This window comes from Neoarius graeffei, chromosome 6 (genome assembly GCF_027579695.1).
Source record: "Neoarius graeffei isolate fNeoGra1 chromosome 6, fNeoGra1.pri, whole genome shotgun sequence".
Classification (NCBI taxonomy): domain Eukaryota; kingdom Metazoa; phylum Chordata; class Actinopteri; order Siluriformes; family Ariidae; genus Neoarius; species Neoarius graeffei.
Genome location: NC_083574.1, coordinates 67,972,085 through 67,996,808, shown reverse-complemented (window position 1 = coordinate 67,996,808; position 24,724 = coordinate 67,972,085). Strand labels below are relative to the sequence as shown.

The following is a 24,724-nucleotide window of genomic DNA, read 5'->3' as shown; positions in this document are numbered from 1 at the left end:
AAAATACTGATCAATAAGTTTGAGCTGGCCAGCAACATGCAGTGAACTGGCAGTCACAGTCTCACAACTATGATCTCCTGCTGTTGTAGAGTTGTTTTCTGCAGTTTTCTTTGTGAAAATCTCCATAATTAGGCTACAAACTGCCAGTATTTTGCCCACTTGAACTTGGCTTGAAGGCTCCACCATACTTGCATAACTTCCATCCATTATCTGTAGCCACTTATCCTGTACAGGGTCACAGGCAAGCTGAAGCCTATCCCAGCTGACTATGGGCGAGAGGCAGGATACACCCTGGACAAGTCACCAGGTCATTGCTGGGCTGACAGAGACAGACAACCATTCACACACATTCACACCAACGGTAAATTTAGAGCCAACAATTAACCTAACCTGCATGTCTTTAGACTGTGGGGGAAACTGGAGCACCTGGAGGGAGAACATACAAACTCCACACAGAAAGGCCCTTGTCAGCCGCTGGACTCAAACCTAGGACCTTCTTGCTGTGAGGCAACAGTACTAACCACTACACCACTGTGCCACCCCTTGCATAACTTACCTCCATCCATCCATTATCTGTAGCCACTTATCCTGTTCTACAGGGTTGCAGGCAAGCTGGAGCCTATCCCAGCTGACTATGGGCAAGAGGTGGGGTACACCCTGGACAAGTCACCAGGTCATCGTAGGGCTGACACAGAGACAAACAACCATTCACACCTACAGTCAATTTAGAGCCACCAATTAACCTAACCTGCATGTCTTTGGACTGTGGGGGAAGCCGGAGCACCCAGAGGAAACCCATGCAGACACAGGGAGAACATGCAAACTCCACACAGAAAGGCCCTCACCGGCCGCTGGGCTCGAACCCAGGACCTTCTTGCTGTGAGGCGACAGTGCTAACCACTGTGCTGCTCCTTGCATAACTTACCTATGAATATTAATTGTGCTTCACTCAGCCAGTCAACACAGGATACCGCACACACTCAGCCAATCAGCGCAGAATACCCCTCTCTGACATCAACAGTTAGGACCATGGGCTTCCCATGATTACAGCATGGACTGTATCGATTACCTGCTCAAAGCACATGCATGAGTCATTCTACGAAACCGGTGCCATTTCCATGTTGAAATTTTCAAACTTTTTATCAACAGTGAACTTTATTTTCTTTAATCCACAACATGAAAGATATGTTAATCCTCCCCCCCAAAAAAAAAAAAATTCCCACCTCAGGCATAAAATGTTTATTTATGTTATTCTTTTTATTCAGATAAAAAATTTTTTTATTCTTATTCCACCCCATCACGGACAACGTGTAAACCATTTGAGTAGTAATGCATGAAATCAATTTTTAAAAAATCAAATGGTTTCCTACTTGTAAAATGCCCTTTTTTTCCCAGAAACCACCAATATAAAGTATGTAATTATTTTTTTAAGATTTTCAATCTGGAAATATGAATTTGTTGTACATAAATTGTATTTATTTGATTCGTCCCCAAAACATGAACAGTGGTCAACATTAATTTATGGATAATTTCACTCTGTTTTCATTATTTTTAATAAAATGATCCTGCGACAGGGTGGCATGGACTGTCTCTCTATATGATCTGCTGGTTTTAGCCTTCATCTTACAACAGCATGCTAGAAAAAAGTGCAAATATATATGCATAAACGGATTTTAAAAAATGCTGGCCATCAAAAATGTGAATAAAACACCAGTAATTCAAATATGCCATATTCAACTATTTGATGAAAACAGCATTTTATTATCTTAATAACCAATATCAAAACATTGGCACTGGTTCAAATAATTCACATTTGCAACATTCTAATTTTTTAAAAATTTACATCATGACAGTGACTGGGAGAGTCGCTTCCAAACATCCCTTTGGACTTCCATGTGATGGGATGCCACAGGCTGTGATGTATGAATGATTTCAAGCACCTCATCAAAGAGGTACCACAGGATATCATTACTTCCAGGCTAGAAGAACCTGTTGATTGTGTTGTGTGTCCTCTGTTGTTTTCTTCACTGTGATCTTGACAGTGATAGGGCCCTCACTCGCATCTTCTCTTTCTTTCTCCGCTGTGGCCCACTGAGTGAAAGCAACCTTTGCCAAGCCATCAAAACTGGAGAGCTGAACAGTCTTGTCTTTGCATTCTGCACACTCATATACTTGCACATTTTGCTAGAGGTGTCACAGGTTATTATTTTGGTCAAACTCTTTAAATCTGAGCTTTCTATGAACCTCAAACGATGCATCTTCTCAACAACAAATCTTAGTGTTTCATGGATCTTGCATTGACAGGTGTTGCAGTCAGAGAGGGTCAGGAGTACAAGGCAAAATGGGCAAAACTTACAGAAAAGGGAGCATGATACATTACTAGAGTTTTCAGGAAGAAATTTATTGTGAAGATTTTTTTCATTGTGTCACCTAGAAACCTCTTCTGCTTTTTCTCCTTGTTCCTGGTTTGTTTCATCCCATCATTATCTGACCAACATCATCCCAAATGAAGAAGGTTTTGAGTTTGGACTTGAAAGCAGTAGTGAACCTGTTTGTGGGATATTTGTTAGTAGTATAGTGTGGCACGGTGGTGTAGTGGTTAGCACGGTCACCTCACAGCAAGAAGGTTCTGGGTTCGAGCCCAGTGGCTGGCGGGGGCCTTTCTGTGTGGAGTTTGCATGTTCTGCGTGGGTTTCCTCTGGGTGCTCCGGTTTCCCCCACAGTCCAAAGACATGCGGTTAGGTTAATATGGGACGGCCTTGGGCTGAGGTGCCCTTGAGCGAGGCACCTAACTCCCAACTGCTCCCCGGGTGCTGTTAGCATGGCTGCTGTCTGCTCTGGGTATGTGTATGTGCTCATTGCTCACATGTGTGTGTTCACTACTTCAGATGGGTTAAATGCAGAGAGGAATTTCACAAGTGTGTGATGAATAAAGTTGTTCTTTCTTTCTTTCTTTCTTTCTTTCTTTCTTTCTTTCTTTCAGAGGTTTTCACACTGAATGCTGCAATGCTTCTTTGAGAAGCCGAGGGCATTCTCAGCAAATCCTTGTCTGTACTTCTTCACAATCCTCCCAACTGTAACCTTCATGATTTGCTTTTTCTTTTTATTTGCTTTACAGTACTTAATCTTCTTATTCTTTATATTGTCAATCAAGACTTCATGATCGAGTAGTGTTTTTCTGATTTTGGAGCTTACTCTGCTTGTCTTAGGTAATTCATTTACTTTTGAATGAGGAGATTTGTGCTTATATCTTTTTCTGTATTTGTCAGCATGTTTTTTTTCTTCTCTCACGATTTCTTTCATTTTTCAATTTCGTTGTGTAGTGTGTCTCTGTTCTTCCTGGAAATTCACTTTCCTTGTTCATGTTGCCTGAAACAAAACAAAACTCAATTGGTAACTAGTAGGTCAGTCATGTAGACCATATGTAAAATAATTACCAATCAATGTAAGCCCTACTTCTTAAAGTGTTCATTTATTTTCAGTCATAACCACATAATACTTTGAACTTGAAGATCCTGACTGCTACTCTAACTATTGGACAGAATCTACACTCTTGAGGAGGGGTGTCCAGACTGCACTTCCTAGCCTCTGCCTTTTCATGTATCTTTTTGTTTTGCTCCCTCCACTTTTTACACAGCTGATGTTTCCCTTGCCTACTTAGATCACTAATCATCTTTTTCCCTTGCTCTACATCCCTTCTCCATCTCTGTCTCTCACTCTCTATGTATTTTTGCCTCCTCTCTGGATCAGCATCCCAACATGCACAGCATTGCCGCTTTCTCTCAGCCACACTTAAAGGAGGCATGATGGAGACAGAACTAGGCTGTCTGCAAGTCGAATGAATTGGAACATTATTCTATAAAATATATTGGGTGGGTGGGTGAGCAAGCGAGTGAGTGGATGGGCGAGGGAGAGAGTGGGTGTGTGAGCCAGAAAATGAACGAGTGGGCGAGTGAGTGAGCGAGTGAGTGAGTGAGTGAGTGAGTGAGTGAGTGAAAGATGTGATAAGTGAATGAAAAATATAGTGAGCAAGTGATTGAGTGAACCAAAGAGGGTTAAGGTAACAGAAAATAAAGTGATGAACCTACATCAGAAAGACTAAATATTGTAACATATCTTTTAACCTATAGGTATAGGATCCAATTCATTCAATTTTTATTACATTCAAAATTGGAAGCAGAGCCACCCCGTCACACCCCTTACTACCTTGTCACAATAAAGTACAGTGGCATGCAAAAGTTTGGGCACCCTTACTGAAAATGTCTGTTACTGTGAATAGTTAAATGAGCAGAAGATGAACTGATCACCAAAAGGCATAAAGGTAAAGATGACACATTTCTTTTCAGCATTTTCTGCAAGATTGGTGTATTATTTTTGTTTTGTACAATTGGAGAGTGAAAAAAGAAAAGGAACACCATGCGAAAGTTTGGGCACCCTGATACATTTGAGTTCTCAGGTAACTTTTACCAAGGATCCAGACCTTAATTAGCTTATTGAGCTGTGGTTTGTTCAAATTCTTCATTTGGAAAGGTCAGATGATGCAGATTTCAAAGCTGTATAAATTCTCTGACTCCTCAAACTTGTCCCTAAAATCAACAAACATGGGCTACTCTAAGCAACTCCCTCACATTCTGAATAATAAAATAATTGATGCTCACAAAGCAGGAGAAGGCTACAAGAATATAGCAAAGTGTTTTCAGGTAGCTGTTTCCTCAGATTGTAATGTTATTAAGAAATGGCAGTTAACAGAAACAGTGGAGATCAAGGTGAAGTCTGGAAGATGAAAAAAAACTTTCTGAAAGAACTGCTCATTGGATTGCTAGAAAAGCAAATAAAAACCCCTGTTTGACTGCAAAAGACCTTCAGAAAGATTTAGCAGACCCTGGAGTGGTGGTGCACTGTTCTACTATGCAGCGACACCTGAACAAATATTAACTTCATGAGAGAGTCATCAGAAGAAAACCTTTCCTGTGTCCTAGCCACAAAATTCAGCATCTGAAGTTTGCAAATGAACCTCTAAATAAGCCTGATGCATTTTGGAAACAAGTCCTGTGGACTGATGAAATCAAAATAGAACTTTTTGGCCACAATGTGCAAAGGTATGTTTGGAGAAAAAAGGGTGCCAAATTCCAGGAAAATAACACCTCTCCAACTCTGAAGCATGGGTGTGGATCGATCATGCTTTGGGGTTGTGTTGCAGCCAGTGACACAGGGCACATTTCATTGGTCGAGGGAAGCATGGATTCAAATAAATACCAGCAAACTCTGGAAGCAAACATCACACCATCTGTAAAAAAGTTGAAGTTAAAAAGAGGATGGGTCCTTCAATAAGACGATGATCCTAAACACATCTCAAAATAGAGAATGGAATACCTCAAGAGGCACAAGCTGAAGGTTTTGCCATGGCCCTCACAGTCCCCTGACCTAAACATCATTGAAAATCTGTGGATCTCAAAAGAGCAGTGCATGCAAGACAGCCCAAGAAACTTGTAGAACTGGAAGCCTTTTGCAAGGACGAATGCATGAAAATCCCCCAGGTAAGAACTGAAAGATTATTAGCTGGCTACAAAAAGTGTTTACAAGCTGTGATGCTTGCCAGAGGGAGTGTTACTAAGTACTAACCATGCAGGGTGCCCAAACTTTTGCTTCGGGCCCTTTTCCTTTTTTGTCATTTTGAAAATGTAAAAGATGAAAATAAATGGTTTTTGCTTAAAATATAAAGGGAATGAGTCATCTTTAACTTTATGCCTTTTGGAGATCATTTTATCTTCAACTTGCTTAACTGTTCACAGTAACAGCAATTTTGACAAGGGGTGCCCAAACTTTTGCATACCACTATGTGACGGGCTGGTACATTTCATTCTAAAATGGCCACAGATCACCATGGGGTCAAGGTCATGACTTCACACACACATATGCATTCAATTTGAAATATAATTTTATTAGCATTAATAGTGTAAAAACTATAATAAAAAAAAAAAACAGTTTTCCTTATCTATTTTGCATCACAGGGTGGTTGGCATGAGCTTGACGGACCTGGTCTCACATAAAAAAAGCAGCAAATAAACAATGAATGTCAGAACTTACCTGCTTCTGCTTCTTGTTGCTCCAATGGCTCAAATGATGTCCCTTCCTGTTTGTTATGTAATTTAAAGCAACTATACATTATTTAAAGACAAAACAAGTTAGTGTGATGGGGTGGTAAGTCAAAATGAGGGGGACACACAAATCTTTTTTTTTTTTTTGGAACAGAAATCTCTTATGTAAACAGGGACATGTAATTCTGAAAATTAAAAGGTTTGATAAAAATGTAACATTTATTGGGTGATGTTTTAGATGCTAGTCTCGTGTTGGTTAATACGGACATGTAAAAATAGCCATGGACTAATGAAAAATTATTTAAAAATTCTATGTTAATCTTTAAAAATAGTATTTTTTCATATAACATATGAACAAGAACACTAATCATTTTACACTTTGGAAACAGTTTGGCACATTTTTGATGCTTTATGCATGTCATCAAACCTTGCTGATGCAAATGGCACCAGTTTCATAGAATGACTCGTATGTTGATTCTTGCCTTGTACTGTAGGCCTAAACTGTAAGCATCATGGTGGCAGCTTAAAGGGTAGCAGCTGGTTATTAAGAGTATCGGTCAATAAATTAAGTGTAGTGGAGCCGCTATGCTGTGATGCTTTAGGGGAACCATATATATGAGTTTGCATGTTCTCCCCGTGTCTGTGTGGGTTTCCTCTGGGTGCTCCGGTTTCCCCCACAATTCAAAGACATGCAGTTCGGTTAATATGGGGCGGCCTTAGGCTAAGGTGCCCTTGAGCAAGACACCCAGCCCCCCCAACTGCTCCCCAGGCACTGTTAGCATGGCTGCCCATTGCTCTGGGTATGTGTGCGTGCTCGTGTGTGTTCAGTGCTTTAGATGGGTTAAATGCAGAGAGGAATTTCACAAGTGTACATGTGATGAATAAAGTTCTATTAAGTGTTGTGTGTATATATTGTGATATCCCGAGAGGCTGTGTCGTCGAGGGGCGCTACGTCACATGCAGATGGCTCCAACTTCTGGCAGCTATAACTCCATCTGGTGGTGGAGTTAGGAACTTCACCCCTCAGCACACAACACGGCAGCACACCTGTGGCCAATGAGGGCCTAACGAGTAATGCCTCTTTTCCACCAAAGCAGTTCCAGGGCTGGTTCGGGGCCAGTGCTTAGTTTGGAACCGGGTTTTCTGTTTCCACTGACAAAGAACTGGCTCTGGGGCCAGAAAAACCGGTTCCAGGCTAGCACCAACTCTCTGCTGGGCCAGAGGAAAGAACCGCTTACGTCAGCGGGGGGGGGCGGAGTTGTTAAGACCAACAACAATAACAAGACCGCGAAAGATCGCCATTTTTAAGCAACGAGAAGCAGCAGCTGTACAAATGTGAAGTCATCCATTATTATTATTATTGTTGCTGCTGCTGCTTCTTCCGTGTTGTTTTTGCTTCGATATTCGTGCCAAGGTTTATGCAAACGTAGCGACGTGATGACGTATACAACGACGTAACTGACGTATACAGCAACGTAATGACGTGGCTCTGCTTAGCACCGCGAGCTATGGAAAAGCAAACTGGTTCTCAGCTGGCTCGCAAGTTGAACGAGTTGTGAACCAGCACCAGCCCCGAACCAGCCCTGGAACTGATTTGGTGGAAAAGGGGTATAAGAGGACTTTGTGAGAGTTCAAAACTCTCAGTGTGAAGCTGGAGGAGAGAGGTTCGTGGACTCTCGTTGCTGAGTGGAACCTGCTGGGCAGAATATTTGTTGGAAGGCTTATCTGGAATTCTTACCTGAAGGATTTTGCACTGAAATACTTCCCTGTGTTATGGACGCCTGCTACTGGGCTGAAGACTACAGGGATTGTTGACTGGACTCAAAGTAAGGCAGAAGATTTTGTTTGTTCTGAGAACGGGATATTGGACTGAAGGAAACCTGCTGATAATTTTGTTGTTCTAAAGCCAGAGACATTGCTTGAGTTTGACTTTTGGGAATCCATCTTCGTTTGAACATTGAACTTTGAGTTACTTTTTCTGTTTAATTTCCTGGCATAACATTAAAAATCTTTATTTTACCTCTGTGTCCTTGCACTGATTGAAGGGTCCCACCGAGAGCCAGCCAGCCTCTCGTGATATCACTATATATATCACACACTCAGCTTATTTACATGAAGGATACCAATTATTCTGGAGCTGACTGTATAATTACATATTTTCTGATAAGTGTATTAGTGGTTCCCAGTCCTTGTCCTGGAATATGACTACCGTATCTTTTTGTTGGTTTTCCTGCTTTATCAAACCTGATCCAACTAATCACCTAAATAACACGCCTTTATTGACAATGTGAGAGTGCAGGAGCAGAAAAGTCACTTAAATATACAGAGTGTATATATACTCCAAAAGCATGTTTAGGGACCACTTCTCTTTATTCATAAACCATTTAAATCTGTGCATTTCAATGTAACCTTTACAGTTGCTCCAGGGAAAAAGATCCAGTTAGCAGTATCAAGAGGATCAAAGTTATCCTCCAGTAGGGTGGGTTTATGGGCCATGTTCACCAGCAGTATGTTATCCAGTCCCCAGCAAGACTCATAGCCATTAGGACCCAGTGCAGCCTCCTGGGACCACCTCAAGTGCACAGCCTCTCCCTTGCAGCTTGGTGGCACTGTAAGTAGATGCAACACTGTGCTGCTGTTTGTGGGTGCTCTAGAAATGAGAGCGTTTGAAAGATCATTAATTTAATTGAGCAATAAACAGAAGGTTGAATGGATGTCAGATCAAGCTTGATGGGCTGAATTAGACTTGAGTGTTACACAGTTAAATTATATATACACACCAATAACACATTCTATTATATATTAAACCTAATGCATTTCCATTATAGAAAAAAAGATAGCTTCAGTTCAATAATAATAATAAACAACTCAAACAACACTGTCACTGCATTACAGCTGATGAAGTGACATTTCGGGGGTTAATGGATGTCTGTGCAGAGAGGATTAATGAGAAACCTGATCTTCTCCAAGGTGGTCCAGCCACTTGAATTGCTCAGTCTGTAGGAGACAATTATGCTGGGATCTGAATAACTGAAATGGCAGGATCCAGAGCCTAAACAAAAACACATCCACCCACAAACATTTAAACTATGAATAGAATAAGCACATGCATAACTGGTTAGAATATTTAATGCATTTGCATCAAGCTAAGCTGAATGCCTCAGCTATTTTCCTCCTATTATTTCTCTCTCTTTTCATAGGATGGCTTTGATCTATTGGTATTCTGAGTACTCTCCCTTCTCTACTCATTCTGACCATGAAAAATTTATGTCCTCAACAATGTCATGCTACAGAAATCAATGACTGAACCTTAGTTACTCTGGGGTATGTGCTGCATGAGGGAAATTCTGAGGCAGGCTGGTTGTGACATTAATATTGGATTTTTTAAGAAGCATGACTAAGGCTATAACTGAGGATCAAGATTAAAGACAAATTACAAACAGATTAAAACAGTATTATTTAGAATAATTAAGAGATACTGATGGCACATTGTTATTAATAAAGGGTGAATATAACACTTCAGAGAACACTTTTTAACCAATACTATTCATATATTCTTAAGGCTGAGGGACTCAAGCCTACAGATCTGTTTTTGAGTGCTTATCAGAATTAATATGAATTTGGTGGGGGGGTTTCCCAATTAACATGAGATGAATGGAGATTTTTGTAAACTGTGTTTTTCAAGATCTAGTAGACTAGCTAAGTAGGCATAAGTATACTATCCTAATGACTGAAATCTCTACAGCTAGACAGACAGCTTTGATTTAGGTTTGATTAGGCACTTAATCATTTGCCATGTCAGACCATAAATTATCAAATCATATTGACAGTAATGGGCTAATTCCTAACTCTCAACCATCCTGTAGAAAATCCTGCACAGAATTTCAACTTTTACTATAATTTTAGAATTACTCATTGCCCCAACATCCTTTTCTTTATTAAAAACAACTGGGCTAATGCACTGATAGAGACTTTAGGGAACTCTTGACAATAGAATTCTGGAATCCTAAGTCAAAGGGGGTGCCCCTCTTATCTCCACACACAAACTCACCCCTCCCTCTTCAGTTCTCACCTACGCCTCTTTATATTTTTATGCAAATGTTGAATGTGGGTTCATTTGAGTGAAGCAGCACCTGACAAAGAGCAAAAATGGTGTGCGTGCATGCTTGACATAAGCGCAATACACAGAATGTATAATGTTCACAAGAGACAGTGTAAAAATGAGTGGGTTTTTTATGCAAGAATAAAATTGAATTTAAAAAACTGATTCAAATGTTGCTATGGATACATTCATTTTGTTCAGGACTGATGTATGCATGCTTTAGTATGGTTAGTGTGAAGTGGACAACAGAAAATAAGAATAGATTAAAAACAAAAAGAGATTATTAAACTCAAGTGTAGACTGTGTGGAGTCCAAATTGATGCACTGATAGAGATGCATTGAGAAACAGCTATTAAGTTGTACAGTTCACGTCTATTAAAAAAAAATATTTTCCTTTGTTCAGTTCATATGGATTAAAATGAACTAGTCTAATTCACATTCATTTTTCCCGAATTTTTTTTTTAATGAGCCAAACTGAATCCAGTGTGAATTTTTTTTAATCCGCAATTACAATATCAAAATTCCCCTTACAATTACAAATGTCCTTTGAGTCTATTGATATAAGCAAACCAGTAGTCTCACAACCAGTGCATCAGAGTGTATTGCGATAAGACTACACTGGTCAAAATGAGAAAATTCAGATGGTCACATAATTTTCCAATTTGCGAGCCCAAGATATCCCAATACTTCATATTCAATATCATAATATGAAAGTTATAAATTTTGCTTATTTTCGCTACTTCTGTTGAGTGAGCATCCTTCACTCTCACCAGTGAACTATACTCATGTTCAATTTCATTTGTTGAAAACTGATTCATTCAGTTCATGAAACATATGAGCATATTAAATGAACAGTGCTCATTTAGCACATTCATGCACAACACTATATTTTTTTACACTGTCTGATACTGTCTCTCTTAGCCTAAAGATGAACATTTTTTAAAATCTATACAAATCAGTGTTTTTTTTTTTATTACTATCAGTTGGGATTTTACACAGTCTACACTTGAATTTAATATTTTTTTCTTATTTTACATCATCCACACTGATTCCTTCACTAAATATACTAAAACATGTCACTGGAGTGATTTTTTATTTACTCACATTTACTCTTGCATAAAAGCACATACTGATACTGTCTCTCTTGATGGTTACACATTCTACACTAATGCGTGTTTGGCACTTGTGTCAAGAATGTGCATACATTATTTTTTCCCTTTCTCAGGTGTTGCTTTGCTCAAACTTATAAGTACTTAACATTTGCATAACAATATAAAGTTGCATAGGTGATAACTGCACTGAAGAGAGAGGGGTGAGTTTATGTGGTTAGAAAAGAGGTGGGGCACCTCTTTGGCTTGGGATGAAAATTCTTGCAGCCCTCAAGAATTCTAGTGTTTTAAAAAAAAGTGTTTAGCTTGAGATAATACATTGTATGTTATACTGTATGTTACATGGAATTCATGCTACGTATGAATTCATGCTATGTATGAATTCCAAATTTTAAACAAAAGTGAAAATATATGTATCATACAAATAGTTATTTATGCAATGAGTTTGAAAGAATGTGTTACTACTTACCCAAGGCAAACTGTAGTACTGAGGCAGTGCTTGTATTAAGAGCCACTGTGATCTAAACCAACAATAGAACATGTATCAAAGTCCATTTTCTTATGCACAAAAAAAACCTCACTCTTTTTCCATGCACTGGTTAAGTGTATTCAATTTGTGACTGTGTGTGTGTGTATTTTCTATTTGTGTTCATGCAGCCCAGAAATGCCAAGAAATATCACAAACAAATATCTACAAACATTAAAAAGGCCCCCCTACAAGAGTTGACATATAAGGTGTGTGTAGTGGAACTGAGAGGATCCAATATTTGTTTACAGGATATAAAGAGTTTCAAGGGAGATAAAATGTTTACATCAAATACAATGAGATGCAAATTAACAATACAATTTATTGTTACATCATTGCCAGAATTGGTGTCTCACTATGACTCCCAACAAGCATTGTGGCTCCAAACAAGGCTGCCATGGGGTACAATACCCAATGCACATGCTAATTTTCATGTTCAAGCTCACCTGATTACTGATCATCCATACCTGGACTCTATCACACATGTACACACACTATACAAACTATTTACACTCACCCAATGTGTACCACTCAGTACAGATTGCTCTCCTGGCATAGTGAGTCTCATCATTGTGATTGCTTTGCTGGTTTTGATCTTTGTGTCATTTCCTAATTACCAATTCTAGTCATATATACTTCAGTCTGTTTGTTGATTGCCTGGCCCTTGCCTGTAATCACATTTATGACCTTGCCTCATGTTTTGAACTTGTCTACAAATTCTAAAATGAAGCATTTTAACCTGCACCCATCTCTGCCACAATACTTTGCTATCAGAATGACTACAGCTGATATGCTGAAATGACAACAGGCTCTAGCAGCCCAAGACCATCTCATTGGAAAGTAGCATTAGCAGCAGATAGCCATGATCCACACCAAGCTAACCATCACACTGGTGCATCCTTCAGTAGCTGCCCCAGCAGGAACCTCTCAGGCGGTTTCTTCACTTATTGTCTGTCCAAAAAATGCTCTGCTGATTCTGCTCTGTGGAAGGGTTTCATGCTTCAGTGTTCTTTGTATTTTGACTGTCAAAAACAAGTCCTCGAGTGAACTGAAATTGCACAGTCAACCTGCTAACTCTATTAACCTGCTAACCAACAAGGTGGTAACCTGGGCTACAGCAGTATTGTCACAGGGAGGGGAGCACACAAATTCATATGACCATTTCCTGGAACTGTTTTAATACATGTTTGGCCACTCCCCAGAAGATAAAGAAATTGCAGAGCAACTTCTGTCTCTGAGACAAGGCAACCAAAGCACAGAGGAGTTTACCTTAGCATTTCCATGTAAATGCTCTGCTCATATCACCCCCATCCTCTCAGCTACACTGGCTACCATTTCTGTCCCTGATCAAATTTAAAAATCTTGCTTGTCACTTCCAAAGCCCTGCATAATCTTGCTTCCATCTACTTTAGGGAACTACTGACCACCTACACACCCTCTCACTCACTAAAGTCCTCAAGCAACAACCTACTTGCTGTCCCACACACCAAATTTTCCACCAGTCCTTCAGGGCCATTGCCCCAAATTCTGGAATTCTTTTCCTCAATTTCTCCATGACTGCTTTTCTTTCTCTACTTTCAAATCTCAATTGAAGACTTCTCTCTTCCATGAACATTTCTCTTCTTCTTTTACCTTGTAAAATGACCTTTAGACATTAAAAGGCATGATAGAAATTTAACTTTAACCCTTTGGTGCTGGACCCTTTAAATATTGTTCCTCCAGGTTACTACGACAAAATATATCTTGAAAACAATAAAAAGAATTGTCTTACAACACTTAGTTAAAATGATGTATAGCATAATGGATGTCCTGAAGTCCAACCTTAAGCTATTTTTGTTTGAAAAGGCATTGATGAAAATATAGGGGAATTTTGGGCAGGCACCAAAGGGTTAACTAATTCCATACTCAAGCTCCTTTTTTTCCCCACTTCTTTTTATTGAGTTTTAGTATAATCTGCATTACAAAATAGCTGCACTTGTAAATTATACATTAGGTGTATGAAGTAACATGAACAATGAGACAACAGAGTATAAAACAAACAGATGACAGGAAAAAAAAACCCTAGCACAGTATAACTAATATATCTGTGAAGGTTCTCAGTCATCCAGGTCTGACTAGTGGGGAGTTCCAGGTATTTAACCTCTAGTGGTCTAGGTCTCAACGACTCTTAGAGCTTGTGGTTCACTAGAGGATAAATACCTGGAACTCACCACTAGTCAGACAGAACTGAAGAAGCCTTTCAGATGAGAGGTGAAATGCCTTCAAGAATTTCAAGCAAGTCCAGTTGCCTTCTTTAGCGTCTATGGTATAGTATGACGAAGTTATTTCACAGGTCAACCAGATCAAATGAACAGTGTAGTCCACATTCTAACGTTTTTACACTATCAATGTACAGTGTGCCCTCACCCCCATACACCAAGAATAGAGATAAGAGAATGACAATTAAAAAAAAAAACCTTAAACTTGGAATTGCAGGGAAAGCCAGTTGCTTAACATAAGAGAAAAAAGGGGTCCACATTACCCAAAATTTATTCACAGACCCCTTTAATGTATGCTTATTTTTCCAGCTTGATGCAATTTAAAATGCCTTTAATCCAAATAGCATGGAATGGAGGTGCAGGAGATTTCTCTGAGCAAAATTTGTCGTCTCGCCAACAAAGTAACAAAGGTGATCACATCCTTTTTAATTTTGGTCAGATGTAGTGCAGTCAGAGGAACCCCAAATAATGCTGTTATGGGCCTCAGTTCAATCTGTGTACTGCTTATTTCTGAAAGTGTATCAAAAATATCTTCCCAGGAGCCAGCCAGAGATGGACAACCCCAAAACATGTGCACATGATTTGCAGGTGACTGGTTATATATTACACAGTTAGAATTCACATCATTATAGATCCAGGATATCCTTGCTTTGGTCCAATGGGCCCTATTGATAAGTTTGCATTGCATAAGACCATGCTGAGCACAGATGGAAGAGGTATGTACCTCCTTGAATGCCTCTTTCCAGAGGTGGAAAAACTGGATTGACAAAGTAAAAGTCCTGCTTAGGTTTTCCTTCTGCCTGTGCTCTCAACACAGGTGATTTCACCAATTATCAGACATGTGGACTCGAGTCATGTGACTTGGACTCGAGTCAGACTCGAGTCACCATTTTGATGACTTGAGACTTGAAATCCCTAGATGAGGAATGACTTGCAACTCGACTCGGACTTGCACGCTGTTGACTCGAGACTTGACTTGGACTTGACAGTTTTAGCTTGCAATGACTTGGCGTATCAGGTATAAATTTTCTTTTTTTTCCCCCCCTCGATTTTGAATCCAAGTACACTCGTTATTATTTGAATGCGGTGTAGCTCCTTGTCCTAGGCTACGGCAGCTCAATCCACTAGCACTAGGTGTCACTCAAGCACTTCAACTGGTTCAAATGAAAAACCAAACGGTGATGGGCAACGAGGACGCTGAACATTGATGACGCTGAATGATGAACGGACGGATAAAAACATGATTCCCCGCGTAATTTCCTTTGGATTTAAAGAATACTCCAATACAGATGGCAAACGCATTGCTACGTGCAGAACATGTGGAGCCACAATTTCGGACAGCCAGTCAACCACATCAAACTTCGTTCATCACCTGAGGCTGCATAAGGAAAAGTAAGTAACAAAGCTAGGCTACAGCTAGCAAGAATCTGTACAGGCTAGTTGGTTGCTAGAAGTGGAATGTGTTAATATATTAACGCTGTCAAGGATTTGTTTTGCTTTGCTGAATATAAAATAGTGAAGTAGATTTTTTTATTGGATTGCTTTTGTGTTCAGTCTAGTGTTAGATTATGTGGGCTAGGCTACCAGTTAACACACATTGGGAAGGCATAGCCAGAAGGTGGTGATTTGGTCAGAGCAGAGAATGTTTACAAGATTGTTATAAAGGCTCTGGTCAGAACGACACAGACTTATGATAAGAACCGGACAGCAAAGGATAAAACGTGAATCAAATAAACAGTTACCCAGGCTGCAAACTAAGTATGTAAAACAGAAGTTCGCTCTTTGCAATGGGAAAGTCAGTGCTTGTCATGAAAGGCATTTAAACCACTGAGACGAGATGACTAGCAATGTAAGTTAAACCAGGCGTTTAACTGTTTGCTACGTACTGCACCAAGTCGTGGACGCTGTGCAATGTGTGTTATTAGTGCTGGGATTACGTGTCATCAGAGACATTCAATTCTATTCTCTTCCTCTCTCTGGTGTCATGTAGGCAATGTGAATAATGGGCCATTTGGGCTATGTAAAATGTAAGCTCAGCTGACGTTTTATAGCGCAGTACATCCCGACAGATTGGAGTGTAGCCTACTCCAATGCGAAGCATTATCCCACAGTCTTACCCAAACGACAGGGCACACAATGCCTCTACATAGCGTGGCTTTACCAGTGCATTTATTAGTCTCTGGCGAGAAACCAAATTCGCCAAAAGCACGCAACTTGGATCTGGAGGATTCAGCTGAACATTCTGAAATTCACAACTGTTTATTCTACTTTATTATACGGCTCTCTAGAATGTTGCCAGGGCTTCATTCTCACATTCTGGCCAGAGCCCTAGAGGACTCTGATTCTGGCTACATCGTCACAACATTCTGTGTTTACTGAGGCTACCGGTATTTTAGCGAGTGTTTAGTGAATGCATTGTGGTCTAGCTAAACTGCTTAAGGGAACATCCTGGCTGGCTTGTATTAAACATTATACTGTGTATAAACAAATATGTTCAGATTAAATGAACTCAGACTTTGATATTGAAAATGATAAAAACATGTTAATGTCTACATGATTAAAAACAGAAAACAAGTAGGCCTACTAATTTTACATTTTTTTTTTCTTGTTTAGATTTGCAGAATATCTGAAGAACAAGATCATCCCAAGTGAGACAGAGCAGCCGTCCATTTCTGGATTCCTTACTGCAAAAGATACACAGTACAATGCTACCCACCCACAACAAAAAGCCATCACAAATTCAATACTAACAGATTTGGTCATTGGATGCAACATCCCTCTCTCATTAGTGGAGAACAGATATTTCCGGAATTTTTTGTCAGTTAGTTGGTCTCTCTCACACACACAAACGTACTCAAGTCACGATGTATTGTATTAAAGGCATGTCATGTTGTATGTTGGGACAGTGCCTAACTTCAGAAGGAAAATCATTCTTTGATTCTAAAAGTACACAGATCATCTGTTAGCTTGGACTTTGAGTTTCATGTCTTAAAATGCACATGAAAAGCATTTTTATGTGAAAAATGACATGAATGAAATGAAAAGAAAATGATTTTGTTACACAGTACCAGTACTAGTTTTGTTTAGAATTTTGTTTTAATTTCTCACTAATTTTCCAATAAAAAATTTAAGGAAATGGTCATACTTTCACTCATTCTCACACCCTTAGCCTCAGATGTACACTGACTCACTCAAACTAAACTCACTGAAAATTTAGGATGCTTTACTAACGTTAACTAACTAATCATTGTCTCCTCTGAGATTCTTTGACTGTCATGGGGCACAAGCTCTAAAACATTTTAAAATGGAAAAGAATGGGTGTACTGTAGTTACTTGTGCTGACTCTATGAATCATTGACATTACATTACATTACATTTAGCAGACATTTTTATCCAAGGTGACTGGCAAAGGAGGACATACACTGCAGTGTGGAGAGGTAATACATTTGTGATCAAAAATGTGTTGATTGCATGTAGAATAAATGGTGACTTGTTAGGGACTTGGAAAAAAATGAGACTTGGACTCGACTTGGCTTGGGTAGGACTTGGACTTGACTTGGTCAAAAGTGCCTTGACTTGTGACTTGACTCGGACTTGAGTGGTAGGACTTGAGACTTACTTGTGACTTGCACATTAGTGACTTTGTCCCACCTCTGCCAATTAGCTCATCAACCTGGCTTAGGGGATGTGGTAATTAGGATCAGCTGGTTCATTGAATTGGCTGGAGCAAAAATGTGGCAGGGTTTTTACTTTCTGCACCCGGGTTTTTCCACCTCTGCCTCTTTCCGTGGGTCATCCTGTATTTCCTCGCCAAATTCCTCCTCCTATGCCGATTTAATATTATTCAATGAAATGGTTTGTAGAGAACACATTTTTCTATAAATTGTCAGGATGCTTTTCAGAGTAGGAAGTGGGGTGAGAAAAGTGTCAAACTGTGTTTCAGCAGGAAGGGTGGGAAATCTGGGATCTATGCTATGAACATAACTCCGGATCTGTAAATATATATAAAAAAATTATGCCTGGGGACATCAAATTTAGCTCATAGTTGATCAAATGTAGTGAATATGTTGTTGATATAAAGATCTCTGAAGTTTTTAATATCAAGGCTAGACCATATAAAGAAAACCCGCTATCAGCGATAGATGAAGGGAATTGGTGGGTTTGAGGCTATTGGAGCAGAGAGAGGAGTTGTCTGAAATCCAAAATGCCATCTAAATTGATTCCAGATCTTTAATGTTGTTTTAACACACACATTTTTGGTGAAGGAAGAGTAGGGGCCTGTAATGGAGGTGTGAACAAGACAAGGCAGGGACACCATGAGGCTGTCTCCATCTCCAGCCACAGATGATGAGGCTGTCTCCATCTCCAGCCACATTGGGGATGGAGACATCGCCCCACTTTGCAACCAATACTGGCCAATCCTAAGATTGGCAGCCCAGTAATAGAACCTAAAGTCTGGTAATGCCAGGCCCATATCTGATCTAGGCCTCGCAGAAGCTGTTTCCCTATCCTTGGAGTTTTTCTATCTCATACAAAAGGCATAATCAGACCATCAATCTTTAAAAAAAATGACTTGGGAAGAAAAAACGATAAACACTGGAATAAATATAGAAGTTTAGGGAGAATGTTCATTTTGTTTGAATTGATTCTTGCAACTAAAGAGAGATGTAAAATAGACCATCACTCCAAATCCTCCTTCAAACAGGTTAAAAAGGAGACAAAGTTAGATTTAGAAAGCTTTTTCAGGCTATCTGTGACATGCACCCCAAGATAAGTAAAATTACTATGAGCGATTTTAAATGGCAAGTTGTGTAAGGGGAAACTTTTTGCAGCTGCATTAAGTGTCATCAATTCACTTTTACTTAGATTCAATTTGTACCCTGATAATTGGCCGAAGGATGCAAGAGTGGAAATGGCAGCAGGGACGGAGACAGAGAGATCAGATATATACATCAGTAAGTCGTCAGCATACAAGGACAGTTTATGTTGAGAACCATATCTGACTATACCTTTGATAAGGGGGTTGGAATGGAGTGCTATTGCAAGGGGTTCAATGATGAGGGAAAACAACAGAGGACTTAGAGCGCAGCCTTGGCGTGTTGGCCGCTGTAAGGGGAAATATTCTGATCAAGTATTATTAGTCCTGACAGAAGCCTGAGGGGATGAGTATAAAAGTCTTATCCAAGTGATGAATCTGGAGCCAAAGCCAAATTTGTTCAGAGTATACAAGGGATATCTCCACTCCACTCAGTTGAACACCTTGACAGCCTCAGAGGCATTAGTGTCAGATGGATTATATATGGTATTAAATAATCATCGAAGATTCAAGAATGAGTGTCTGTTCTTGATAAATCCTGTTTGATCAGGAGAGATGACTAATGGGAGAACTGTCTCAAGATGCATTGCTAGAAGCTTGGCAAGAATTTTGTAATCAACATTTAATAGGCTGATTGTGCATCATACTGACCAATCAAGCGAGTCTTTTATTTTTTTAAGAATAAGACAGATAGTAGCCTGAGTTTATCTCTGCTCATAGTAAGTACTCCTGGACATAAAAAGCAGTTTAGTCAGTAACCTGGTCTGTTAGAAAAGTGTCAAATTCTGCTTGCAAGACTAAATGCTCCTTATAGATATCTGGAGAAAGCGAGACTGCATAGATGTCATCTAACTGAGAGGAGACCTCATTGGCCATTGTTCATCTGGGAGCTTGAGGTGGAGAGGGTGAGCAGCTTCAAATACCTGGGTGTTCACGTCAGTGAGGACCTCACATGGACACTTAACACCACACAGCTGGTTAGGAAGGCTCAATAGTGACTGTACTTTCTGAGGAGGCTGAGGAAGTTTGGTATGTTACCTAAGATCCTCAGCAACTTCTACAGCTGTGTGATTGAGAACATCCTGACCAACTGCATCACTGTGTGGTACGGTAGTGCTACAGCTTTGGACTGCAAACACCTGCAGAGGGTGATGAAGACTGCTGAGAGGATCACCAAATCTCCACTGCCCTCTCTGCAGAGCATCTACCACTGCAGAGTCCACAGGAGAGCTGCCTCCATCCTCAAAGACCCCACCCATCCCCAGCACGGACTGTTCACACTTCTACGCTCAGGCTGGAGGTACAGAAGTGTGAAATGTAAAACTGTCAGACTAAAGAACTCTTTCTTTCCCACCGCCATCAGACTCCAGAACAGCTGACAGGAGTCTATAACCATGGACTAACTCCCTGTAAACTTACATCTGTTTACATTTGTTTGCACATTACTACCCTTTTTGCTGCTGTTCCTTGACTGTTTACATCTGGTTACATTGTTTGCACATATTTGCACATTACTGCCCTTCTGCTGCTACATCTAATCATTGCCTTATTTTTGTATTACATTACCTATTTTGCATTATATTTACTTTTATTCTGTACTATACTGGATGTTTTTTTTGTTTGTTTTTGCTTTTCTTTGCTTTTTATTTTTGCACTATATTGCTTTTACTTTGCATTACTTCTTCCGCCTATTTATTTATTTGTAATTGGCATTCATGGTGGACAGCAAACTAAGAATTTTATTGTGCAAGAGGACATGTCCTTACTGTGCATTTGACAATAAACACTTTGAACTTGAACTAACTGGGAAATGCAGCATGTCAGCACAGATAGCTTATCTTTCTTAAGTTTGTTTGCATGTACTGTGTAGGAGATAATTTCACTTCTAATATAAGCTTTCAGAGTTTCCCAGAGGACAGCTGCAGAGATGTCTGGGGTCTTGTTCATACCTATAAAGAAATCAATTCTATTCGAAACAAAGTTTACAAAATTTTCATCACTGAGCAATTGGGAGTTTAGCCGCCAAGGCGATTGCATATTGTCAATACTGTGAAATACTACATTCATAGTAACAGGAGCGTGGTCAGATACAACGATTGGGTTATAGGAGCATGAAGATATAGCATGAAGAAGTTTGTCATCTATAAGGAAGTATTCGATGCAAGTAAAAGTGTGATGAACTGATGGAAAAAAAGGAGTATACTTTTTTTAGATGGATTAAAAAATTTTCCAAGGATCCGAGAATGCACATTCAGACACATAGGATTGTAAAATTTTCCAAGGGTCTCAGATTGCAAATTCGGACATATAGGATTGCATGACCCTGGCGGAAGCTGAAGGGGTAGCAGATTTGATGGAGGATCGATCCAAATTTGGGTCTTGGCCAGTTAGCTCAGTTGGTTAGAGCAGGGTGCTAATAACGCCAAGGTCACAGGTTGGGCGGCACGGTGGTGTAGTGGTTAGCATGGTCACCTCACAGCAAGAAGGTTCCGGGTTCAAACCCAGCGGCCGGCGAGGGCCTTTCTATGTGGAGTTTGCATGTTCTCCCAGTGTCTGCGTGGGTTTCCTCCGGGTGCTCCGGTTTCCCCCATAATCCAAAGACATGCAGTTAGGTTGACGTGGGGCGGCCTTGGACTGAGGTGCCCTTGAGCAAGGTACCTGACCCCTGACTGCTCCCTGGGCGCTCTGGTGTGGCTGCCCACTGCTCTGAGTGTATGCGTGTGTTTACTGCTTCAGATGGGTTAAATGCAGAGGATGAATTTCACTGTGCTTGAAGTGTGCATGTGATGAATAAAGGTTTCTTCTTCTTCTTTCTTCTACAGTTAAAGTCACCCCCTAAAATGAGCAAATGGGAAGATATATTGGGGAGTGTAGAAAAAAACAGATTTTGAAAAAATCGCTGCTGTCCCAGTTAGGAGCATAGATATTCACAAAGAGTACCTTAGTATTGAACAACTTACCACTAACAATAACATATCTACCACTGGGATCAGCAATCACATTAGAGCATGCAAAAGGTACTTATCTGTGAAGTAAAGTAGCCACCTCTCTTGCCTTACTTTGAAAGGAGGAAGGGAACATCTGACCCACCCATCTGCACCTGAGACTTAAGTGTTGTGATACTTTAAGATGAATTTCTTGGAGGAAGATGATGGAGCACCTTGCTGCGTTTAACTGGGTTATTGATACCCCTGCAATTCCAAATAAGAAAATTAAAGCTGCGAGCGGCCTTGATGGGCCCTTGCACGTGTGGTTCAGCAACCCAGGACATCCCGCCACCCAACAAAACAGTCACGTCATATAGTCATCAAATGTTCAAAGGTGATGTGCATGTTGCAAATGCCATGACTGCTTGACGGATGAGAGATAGACAAAAGACTGTAAGTGTGTGTGTGTGTTTATGTGGTGTGAAAATGTACATTTATATATGTACAAAACTATACATGTGTCTCCTCCTTATCTCTATCTCACACTGTAATCTTAAGTCATCTTAGCTTTCCTGTGTCTGCAGTGTGTGTACAAGCAGAGTTTTTATATGTCTGCAACAAAATGCACAATGATAGCAGGTCACTAATATATACATTTAGGCACTGCCTAAAAGCAGAGCTCCCATCTGTTTCTGGGTTGTAGAATTTTCTTATATCCTAGCCAGTCTCTTTTGTTTTATTTCTTTACTGGCTAGCACTGGCCACTAGGTGGTGTGTATGACTGGTAATTACTAACACTGGCCACTAGGCGGTGTGTCTCATCTCATTATCTCTAGCCGCTTTATCCTTCTACAGGGTCGCAGGCAAGCTGGAGCCTATCCCAGCTGACTACGGGCAAAAGGCGGGGTACACCCTGGACAAGTCGCCAGGTCATCACAGGGCTGACACATAGACACAGACAACCATTCACACTCACATTCATACCTACGGTCAATTTAGAGTCACCAGTTAACCTAACCTGCATGTCTTTGGACTGTGGGGGAAACCGGAGCACCCGGAGGAAACCCACGCGGACACGGGGAGAACATGCAAACTCTGCACAGAAAGGCCCTCGCCGGCCCCGGGGCTCGAACCCAGGACCTTCTTGCTGTGAGGCGACAGCGCTAACCACTACACCACCGTGTAGGCGGTGTGTATGACTGGTAATTACTAACACTGGCCACTAGGTGGTGTGTATAACTGGTAATTACTAACACTGGCCACTAGACGGTGTGTATGACTGGTAATTACTAACACTGACCACTAGGCGGTGTGTATGACTGGTGGTACATGTATGGACAAACCACAAAAAATCAACTCGATGAGTTTACCATTTTTTCTTAGGTATGGTGCTCTGCTGGAGCGCCGCTATTATTGTGTGTGCGCGTGTGTCTGTTTGTCAGAGGGAGAGTGTGTGTGAAAGAGAGAGTGTGCTCATAGATGTTGCATGTGCATGTGAGTGAATACTTGTGAGTGTATGTGTGTATGCATAAATATGCATATGACTGTGTGTGTATGAGTATGCACAGAATTGTATATAGTATTATCAGACTCACAATATCCAATATTTTGTAAAGTTTCAGATCAATCCATCAATGAATTGAACATTTTTCCCCCATTTCTTGCTTGGCCAGATGGTGGCGCTGTGCTAGGCATCTGAATTACACATGTGAATATCATCACAATCATAATACACAATATTTTGTAAAGTGTCAGCTCAATCAGTTAAGGCATTGCCAATTTCTGGCACATTTCCTGCTTGGCCAGGTGGTGGCGCTATAACAGGCAGGCCCATTGGGCATCAGGTTATCATAATAATCATAATATCTATTGAAGTAAGAAGTGTCCGACCATACAGTCAATGCACTGTGGCTTTCTGGCACGTTTCCTGTTTATGTGGCAAGATATTAAAATCATAAGGCCATTTCAACATATTACAAGATATCAAAAATCCCTTTGCAATTTAATATCAGTGACATCTTGACATCACGTATAACAAATTTCACATGAATCTTATGAACCGTCTAGGAGGAGCATGTCAAAATTCATCACGTGTCAAAACACACATATTCAAAACCCTATTCTTTCCTTGGCCAGTTGGTGGTGCTATACCAGACAGGCCCATAACAGCTAAAGAGTATCAGAATCAGATTACAAGATATCAAGTTCAACATTCAGCAATATTTTGGCATATTATCTCATCTTATCATCTCTCGCCGCTTTATTCTGTTCTACAGGGTCGCAGGCAAGCTGGAGCCTATCCCAGCTGACTACAGGCAAAAGGCGGGGTACACCCTGGACAAGTCGCCAGGTCATCACAGGGCTGACACATAGACACAGACAACCATTCACACCTACAGTCACTTTAGAGTCACCAGTTAACCTAACCTGCATGTCTTTGGACTGTGGGGGAAACCGGAGCACCTGAAGGAAACCCACACGGACACGGGGAGAACATGCAAACTCCGAACAGAAAGGCCCTCGCCGGCCACGGGGCTTGAACCCAGACCTTCTTGCTGTGAGGCGACAGCGCTAACCACTACACTACCGTGCCGCCTTGGCATATTATATGTTATAATATTTCAACATATTACAACCTATCAAAAATCCCTTCGCAATTCAACTTCAGCAATATCTTTGCATCCTGTTTGCCAAGTTTAACATGAATTTGATGAACCGTCTAGGAGGAGTACGTTAAAAATGACCATGTGTAATTTCACTCCAAATGGCCTTATGACATCATCATTCCAAAGTTCTACCCATTCATTTCAATGGGAAATGGGAAAAGGGGCGCTATGAAGTCCCTGGGCCATGCCCGGGGCCAAATGTTTGTGGCTGAGTAGTGGTGA

General features: G+C 40.5%; 1 protein-coding gene across 1 annotated transcript in view; it reads right to left on the bottom strand.

Annotated features, from left to right (window-relative positions):
• The window catches only part of LOC132888311 (reelin-like), a 1,389,809-nt gene that overhangs the window by 960,156 nt on the left and 404,929 nt on the right, over positions 1 to 24,724 (bottom strand). Inside the window, 3 exon segments of the mRNA XM_060924376.1 lie at positions 8,508 to 8,748; positions 9,054 to 9,150; positions 11,779 to 11,830. Coding sequence (XP_060780359.1) covers positions 8,508 to 8,748; positions 9,054 to 9,150; positions 11,779 to 11,830 — 390 coding nt within the window.